This window comes from Salmo trutta, chromosome 15 (assembly GCF_901001165.1).
Source record: "Salmo trutta chromosome 15, fSalTru1.1, whole genome shotgun sequence".
NCBI lineage: Eukaryota > Metazoa > Chordata > Actinopteri > Salmoniformes > Salmonidae > Salmo > Salmo trutta.
In genome coordinates, this window is record NC_042971.1 from 56133512 (window position 1) to 56142400 (window position 8889).

Here is an 8889-nt window from a genome sequence, read left to right on the forward strand (position 1 = left end):
TGCTACAGTTCTCTGTCGCCTGTTGTGCTACAGTTCCCCTGTCGCCTGTTGTGCTACAGTTCCCCTGTTGTGCTACAGTTCTCTGTCGCCTGTTGTGCTATAGTTCTCTGTCGCCTGTTGTGCTACAGTTCCCCTGTCGCCTGTTGTGCTACAGTTCTCTGTCGCCTGTTGTGCTACAGTTCTCTGTCGCCTGTTGTGCTACAGTTCCCCTGTCGCCTGTTGTGCTACAGTTCTCTGTCGCCTGTTGTGCTACAGTTCCCCTGTCGCCTGTTGTGCTACAGTTCTCTGTCGCCTGTTGTGCTACAGTTCCCCTGTCGCCTGTTGTGCTACAGTTCCCCTGTCGCCTGTTGTGCTACAGTTCCCCTGTCGCCTGTTGTGCTACAGTTCCCCTGTCGCCTGTTGTGCTACAGTTCCCCTGTCGCCTGTTGTGCTACAGTTCTCTGTCTCTCGCTTCATCTCTCTCTCTTCCTCCCATCTCTCTCTCTTCCTCCCATCTCACTCACTCACTCACTCACTCACTCACTCACTCACTCACTCACTCACATATAATGGATGAGCCCAGTGTTGTCTTGTATATTATAAATATAGCCTCTATATTTAGCCTCTGGTGTGAGCAGAGGGGAGAGGTGCGTGTCCGACTCTGGCGGTGCAGCAGGGTGATGTATCTCTGACGCTACATCCATCTCTCTGCCACGAGGCCTGATGAGACACTGCAGAACTAACACAGACATCCGGACCGTGACAGACACACTGCGGTAGAGATGGACGGACGGCGGAGAGACACAGTGATGTGTCTGGGAAGAAACTCAAAGACAATGCAGTCAGTCATTGTGGGACAGACCAGTAGGCAACATCTAAGTCATGCTCCCTCAGTTTGACCAATGACTACTCTTTCATCTTCATTATTCATTGTTTTTACGTGAGGAAGGGTTGTCTTTGGAGAGAAGAGGAATGTGCTCAACCAACTTGAGAAAAGGTGCAACCAAAAAATAAATGAGCTTAAGAAAGGAAAATGCACAACTCGCAATTCAAAACTTAACATTTTAATTGTGACGGTTTTGACCATCATTGGCCTACATCTGTGGGAGGCGTGACTGACTGTGTTGTGATGAGCGTCTTCAGTTCAGACACACTGTGGTCCTCAGAGCAGAAGACGCGCTGTGGTCCTCAGAGCAGAAGACGCGCTGTGGTCCTCAGAGCAGAAGACGCGCTGTGGTCCTCAGAGCAGAAGACGCGCTGTGGTCCTCAGAGCAGAAGACGCGCTGTGGTCCTCAGAGCAGAAGACGCGCTGTGGTCCTCAGAGCAGAAGCTAAATGAAGGAAAAGCATCTGGTGATGCAGCCTAATGAGAAGCAGGTGTATGAGAGATGACACACACACACACACACACACACACACACACACACACACACACACACACACACACACTTCAATGAAGGGCCTTGAGGAAAAGAGTGCATGTAAACACACTCATCTCTCCCAGTGAGTCCCCTGAGGGACACTAGCTATATTCATATTAATACAAATCACATAAGCCATTCTTAAACAAATCACATAAGCCATTCTTAAAAATGTTGTAAACTCTGGAAGTATGGTCTTAAATGTCAATGTGGTATTGTTTTATTGATATGCTGCATGTTAGTGGGAGGTGCTAGTTCAGGCTGACCTGCTAATGTTGGCCAACGCCCACAGCCTCACAGGCTTTTACTGGGAGCACATTCAATCACTGCAAACGTGTCGTTTGAGTGTTTCTGTGGTGTTTGCGGTTAAAGTTGAAGAAAAATACAAAATTCCTTCACAAGATGGACAATAAAGTTAGAAAACACAGATATGCTAAAATACAATGCCCTGCTCATGTCTTGTTATGGTTTTTCACGAAGTCTTATAAAGTCAGGATCTCCCACAATACAGTTTGTGATGGGAAGCCCTGTCCTGGCTGCTAAGACAATTAATATAACAATACACAGTACATATAGCTAAGTTCCAAAAAAGTATTTATTTGATTTAGCATCGACTGGGTGAGACCAAGGACCCAAGGCACAGACAACATCCACTGATGTCATTTCAGCTATGCGAAAATGTGTGAATCTGAGAGAGTTAGCCTAGTGCTAGCGAGGTACTAAGTGTGTGTCAGTCAAGCAATGAGGAACAATTGGGATTGGAATTTCAGTTAACTTCCTGATTAACTTCATAAAAATGGAAGTGAAACTCCAACCATGGTATTTTAAAGAGGGAGAGCGAGGACATTGTATGTATTATAGGAGTGCACAAATGACCCAATATTAAAACCTATATGGCTGCAGACAGAAACATATGCTATCAAAACCGCTAGGTTATATACATCCTAAAGGTATCTAACAAGAAGAGAGATGGGGAGAAAGGGCCTTTTTAGCATGAGACTGGTATGACCATAATGCACCAGGTGTTTCTAGATAAGACGGTGTGTGTATATGAGAGAGATGTGGTGTGTGTGTGTGTGGGAGTTAGATAGTGGAGTGGAGGCAGGGGTATGCTGTGTCCAGCCAGCCAGCCAGCCAGCCAGTCAGTCAGTCAGTCAGTCAGTCAGTCAGTATTTCAGTCAGTCAGTCGTGGGATGAACGAGTGAGACTTGTGTACCCACAGCTGCTTACTGGCTGGAGCTAGAACAGGGGGAGGAGTGTCTCTGCCCTGCCTGCTGCAGAGAGAGAGAGCGAGTAAAAGAGAGAGAGAGGTAGTTAGTTAGAGCAGAGCGTGAGAGAAACAAGACTGAATCCGCTCCACAGAAGAGGGAGAGAGTAAGGGACAGAGAGAGAGGTTGGGGTCGCTGCATCGGTATGCCTGCTCCTCCTGCTCTTCTCATTTCCACTCCACACGCTGCTGCCTTTGAGTAGACCTAGACTCTGTTTGAAATGCCAATCACCTCCTTGAGGCTGCGCCTTCATCCTCATTCATTTACATTTCTACTCACCTTTCCCTGCGTGAGGGAGACCGGGAGCGCCTGAGACATTCATGGGGGATCATTTCTGCTGAAGTTGCTGTGAAGAAATTACTGGGCGGTTTCTGCTCTTTGGATGCGATCCGTTTGGTCTTTCCGTGTTTGGAGAGGACACAAAGTCTCTGGAAACATCGAACTCTATATAACCTGGAATATTTGAGAATTTGTGACTGCATTTTTTAGAGACATACAGGAATACCTGTAAGCCAAGACGATCAAACTTGTTGACAGTTTTCTATATTTTCCCTGCTACTCTTGCAGGGCAGGCACACAGCGCAGCACGTGTTGTCTATGTCTTTTCTAAGGAGAGAACCAGAGGAGTAGAAGGATAGGCTGCCAGAGTATTTGTCTATCTGTGTGCGTCTGTATGATTGAACTGTCTGTGTCTGCACAGTGAGGGATGCCCTGGGGGACTCCCAGATCCTGGACGAGGGTTAGTCTTCGCGTTGCTGCTGACATGGCAGAGGGAACACGGCTCCTCTCTCTCAGCCACCAGCCTGATCTGCTGCTGAGCTAGGACTAGGACCAAGACTAGCTACTGACCAGCCCCAGCCAAGCCCCCTGTCTCTGAGTCTAGGATCAGACCAGACAAGGATCTTTCTGGAGCCTCCTGCCCTCTGCCGGTTGATCTGGTTTCAGACCAGGAGCTTTCAGAAGGCTCTCTGGCTGCAAGATGATGAACTCTTCCCTGGACCTGCTGGAGCTTGAGCTCCTCAACCTGAGCGGCCCTCCTTTCTGCCTCCTGGACGTGGGCTACAGCCAGATCTTAAACACCTGTCTACTGGAAGTAGCCATCATCCTGCTGCTTACCATCCTCATCATCTCTGGCAACCTGGTGGTGATCTTTGTGTTCCACTGTGCTCCTCTTCTCCACCACCACACAACCAGTGCCTTCATCCAGACCATGGCCTATGCAGACCTGTTGGTGGGGGTCAGCTGCCTCATCCCCTCCCTGTCCCTCCTCCACCACCTGAAAGGCCTGGACGAGGAGCTGACCTGTAAGGTGTTTGGTTACATGGTTTCCGTGTTGAAGAGCGTTTCCATGGCGTCACTGGCGTGTGTTAGCGTGGACCGATACATGGCGATAACACGGCCTCTGTCGTACGCTACCTTGGCGACGCCGTGCCGGATCCGCGTGTGCATCCTCCTCATCTGGGTCTACTCCGCCCTCGTCTTCCTGCCCTCCTTCTTCGGCTGGGGGAAGCCCGGCTACCACGGTGATGTGGTGGAGTGGTGTGCGGTGGAGTGGGAGACAAGGCCGCTCTTCACATCGTTCATTGTGGCGCTGCTCTACGCGCCAGCCGCCATGACGGTCTGCTTCACCTATGTCAACATCTTCCGGATCTGCCGGCAGCATACGAGGGAGATCAGCGAGCGCCGCGCCCGGTTCGGCCCACAGGAAGGCTCTCTGGGACAGGATGGCCAGCCGCAGCATGCGCCGGCGTGCACGGACAAACGCTACGCCATGGTGCTGTTCCGCATCACCAGCGTCTTCTACCTCCTCTGGCTTCCCTATATCCTGTATTTCCTGCTGGAGAGCGCTGGGATCTACAGTCACCCTGCCGCCTCGTTCATCACCACCTGGCTGGCTATCAGCAACAGCTTCTTTAACTGTCTGATCTATAGTCTGTCCAACAGTGCCTTCAGGAAGGGTTTAAAACGCCTCTGTTCGTTCTGTGTGCAGCGCGTGGACAGTAAGAAGTCCTTCAGCCCCGCACCAGGGTACGGACAGGGGCCCATCTGCACACGCTCCACATGCCATGTCTAGGATCTCCCAGAGAGCCTTGTGGTGGTTGAGTCAGAGTATGGTGTTGTTATAGCACTAAGCATGTACCATACTGATGCTGAGCTAAAGGGAACAGGCTTCACAGGGAGTTGTGTTGCTGCAGATGCTGCTGTTTCTCTTCAGTTGAAGGTTTGTTGGAGGGTTGCGTCTCTGGCCACAGCTGTCACTAACAGGATCATCTCCAGGGCCTGAGAGCTGTGAGACCCGCTTGGGAAGTACAGCCAAGGCTCAGCCCCAGCCATGAGAGAGGTGGGAGAGGTGGGACGTGGAGTTACTCAAACCTTTGACTCCTGATATAGATGACGGCGTTATGGCTACGTTGTTTCAGCCTGTGAGAGTTGAGGTGACTGAAGACCTCCCTTCTGACAGTATTTGCCAAAAACACAAACTGTAAGAACACATGTTCTTTTAGGGGAGGTTTTTTTCTGGGACTCTGTATCTTCCTAGCAGTTTGTGAAACTATTTGTATTTGTGCTATGACTACAATGTATAGAATGCAAAAAATGACTCACATTATTTAAAGGTCCAATGCAGTCAAAATTATTTTTCCTGTTACATTTACATTTTAGTAATTTAGCAGGCGCACTTATCTAGAGCGAATTACAATTAGCGGATTCATCTTAAGGCAGCTAGGTGAGACAACAACACATCACAGTCGTATCTAGTACATTTTCCCTCAACAAAGTATCTATCAGCAAAGTCAGTGCCAGTAAAACACTGTGAGAGTTATTTAAGATGCTCTTCAAAGAGCTCGGGTTTCAGAAAGATGGGCTGTCCTGACTTCAGGGGGAAGCTTGTTCCACCCTTTGGGGTGCCAGGACAGAGAATAGCTTTGACCGAATTGAGCGGGAACTTCCCCCCCGTATGGGTGGGAGAGCCAAGAGACCAGAGGTGGCGGAATGGAGTGCTCGGGTTGGGATGTAGGGTTTGAACATAGCCTGAAGTTAGGGAGGGGCAGTTCCCCTTGCTCCTCCATAGGTAAGCACCAGGGTCTTGAAGATTATGCGAGCTTCGACTGGATGCCAGTAGAGTGAGCGGGGTTACAAGGAGAACTTAGCAAGGTTGAGCCCCAGGCAGGCTGCGGCATTTATAATCTACAACTATTACAGTAAGGTACTTAATTGTTACCCAAAAATGATTTGATGTTAATATAAAAACAGCTGCATTGGGCCTTTAAAATAATGGAGAACACTTGATTGCTGCTTTCTTATGCCTAGCTGAGTGGAGCTGTCAATAACAACTCATTTAAATGTTCGCCCTTGTGTTTTTTACGGAAGCAGATTATTTACAACATTGTGCGCTGAGGGGTGCAACAACCTCAAAGTCTGAAGAGAAGCAAGTAGGTCTATATCATTTATTTACATCTGGGTTGTTCTGAGGCAGAGAAAGAGAGGACGGCTGACTTTGTTTAGGTGTTCAAACACCAGGATTATTAGTAGAGCCTGATCGATATATCGGTTCCCCGATATTATTGGCTGATATTGGCCTTTTAACACTGTATCGGTATCGGCCGATAATTTCACCGATAAACGATGTTCAATGAATAGGATGAAAAAAAATAATCTCATGCTTTCCTGAATAATAGCGGCTGTTCCCATGAAGTGTTATTCATTTCACAATGTAAGAAATCAACATTTGAAGTGTATTTCTTAGACGGCAATTTCTGAGAATTCAGTGTGGAAAAGAGTATATCGGCAGATATATCAGTAAGTTTTGTCATCCCAAAAATCTGAATCCTATCGGATCCCCAACAAGCCATTGTTTGGGCTCTAATTAGTAGTCGTAGTTGAACTAGTTTACTACTGAGGGATCAGTGTCATCATTGACTGGATGCCTCGTTTCAACAAACTTCCTCATCATCAGAGCCTGTCTGGCTCTGTAGCCAAACTACATTCCGCTTCACTTATGAGGAGAATGTGGTCGTTGTGTCAAAGCAGAAGGTTCTAGAGAAGTGATTAAGCTCCAGAATAGTTGATCATCTCCAAAGCTTTGCCCCACATATGTGATCTGTTCTAGACTAGGAGTATCTGCTGCTATACCGATGGGGCTCGTGCGTGGCTGGAGCACAGGAAGGCTTGGGAATCATTAAATCAACCTCACATCTCAGTCTTAACGTTAATGACAGTGAATGTTGATGGTGAGTACTGAGAATGCTGTGAGCTGCTGTTAGCTGAGGAATATCTGCCTCTGGCTGGGTGTCGTAAACGTCTTGTCCGTCTGTCAGCCACCCTCCACCTTTCTCCTCCTGCTCATTACATCACAGAAATCCAGGGGGAAAAAGAGAGGGAAAAGAGCAGAATAGCAGCTGTGGAGTGAGAGAGAGCTCTAAGATAAACATTATGGCCGCAGTAATACTGTGCCACACACACACACACACACACACGAGGTAATGTGGGACGTTAAACAGTACCACTGTATGTCCAGACCCAGATGCTTCAAGACATTTCACTTTTCCAGCCGGGGCCACAACACAACAGTATAAAACGGGCTGGTTCAGACCAGGCTGTTCCAAATGGAACCCTATGTAGTGCTCAAGTGTTTTTAAACAAATGTTACTGGATATTTATTAGACTTTTCACAGGTTTTGGCTTCTTGTCACTTTTCTCTCTTTAGTACTCTGACATTTGGGAGCAAATATACAACGGACACAGTGGCTTTATTTTCCTAGTGGACCAAAGTTGAATATTTATTGGATTTTGTATATTTGAAGAAGAAAGAGACAGAATGAGAGATGGCAAGAAAAAGAAAGTGTAATTCAGGTTGATTACTTTTTTTATGGATGTTTTCATGTTAGGAATTTTGCAGTGATGAAGGTGTGGCCAGACATTGAGTTGGACTGCTGTGTTCCTAGGCTGCCTCTGCAATGAATCCAGTGTTCTGGGTACAGGCTCCATCGAGGGCTTTTCACACTTGCCTGTACAGCAGGCCTATCTGAATCTATTAACATGTATTTATTTAAAAATATTTCAAAGCTGTACGTAGTCTTTTATGCATGTTTTACTTACTGTATATATTTGATTGAATGGTCACTTTTCGTATTCAAATCATAAACTGTTGTCAAACTGTCTAAAGTGTAAATGCTTTTGGAGACGTACGTCTTCACGGCAATGCTGTCAAAGGGCACAGTGCAATACATTCAGTGTTCCTCCATTTTGTCAATGTTTTATTGAAGACAGAGAATACACAATAGAAATAGTTATTTTCTTCATTTACCACTGAGTGTGTATTGAATAGGGCTGTCCCCGACTAAAAATAAATCTTGGTAGACCGAGAGTCGTCTGTTATTTCGACCAATTGATTGGTTGAAATTTTAAAACGTGCCGAGCTCAGACTGTTAAAAAAAATGGCAGTGAGTGACTGGGGGACTAGCATCCGTTGTCTCTCTCTCCTCCCTGCTGCAGTGACCACCACAGAACACCAACAGTGTGAATCGCGCTGTCCGTGTTGCTGAAGCTACAACATAATGCCAGCAGTATACCACCCTGCATCTCACTGCTGACTTGCCTCTGAAGCTAAGCAGGGTTGGTCCCTGGATGGGAGACCAGATGCTGCTGGAAGTTGTGTTGGAGGGCCAGTAGGAGGCACTCTTTCCTTTGGTCTAAAAAAATATCCCAATTCCCTGTGTAGGGTGCTGTCTTTCAGATGGGATGTTAAACGGGTGTCCTCTCTGTGGTCACTAAAGAACCCATGGTACTTATCATAAGAGTACCGTAAATTCCGGACTATAAGCCGCAACTTTTTTTCCCAGGCTTTGAACCTCGCGGCTTAAACAATATATGGATTTTTCCCGCTTTCAATTTTTTTTTTCCAAAAACACATTCTGTGACGTGCTCAGTTTTTTGGCGGCATGAAGCTTTCATCAGACCAATGAAATTGCCGAACGGGTTAAGGTCAAACAACTTTTTTGTTTACTGTTTAGATTAAATCGAGCGCTCTCAAACTTCCCATCATTCTGATTACGGTAGTCATTTTGTCACCCTCGTCATGGCAAAGACTCGGAGAAATGCATATGATGCAGCTTTCAAGTTGAAGGCGATTGATCTGGCTGTTGGAAAAGGAAATAGAGCTGCTGCACGGGAGCTTGGTCTTAATGAGTCGATGATAAGACGTTGGAAACAGCAGCGTGAGGA

The 8889-nt window shown here is 47.0% G+C and overlaps 2 protein-coding genes across 5 annotated transcripts in view; both read left to right on the plus strand.

Annotated features, from left to right (window-relative positions):
* LOC115149411 (rab GTPase-activating protein 1-like) overlaps positions 1 to 8889 on the plus strand; it is a 198637-nt gene that overhangs the window by 88775 nt on the left and 100973 nt on the right. The gene's annotated exons all lie outside the window — the stretch shown is intronic.
* Positions 1461 to 7909, plus strand: LOC115149412 (probable G-protein coupled receptor 21). The gene has a single exon (XM_029692245.1). It carries the CDS (start codon positions 3647 to 3649, stop codon positions 4739 to 4741), a length of 1095 nt encoding a protein of 364 aa, XP_029548105.1. The 5' UTR covers positions 1461 to 3646; the 3' UTR covers positions 4742 to 7909.

Excerpts from the sequence above, each read along its gene's own strand:
- LOC115149412 (XM_029692245.1), top strand. The coding sequence starts at position 3,647 with ATGATGAACTCTTCCCTGGACCTGCTGGAGCTTGAGCTCCTCAACCTG.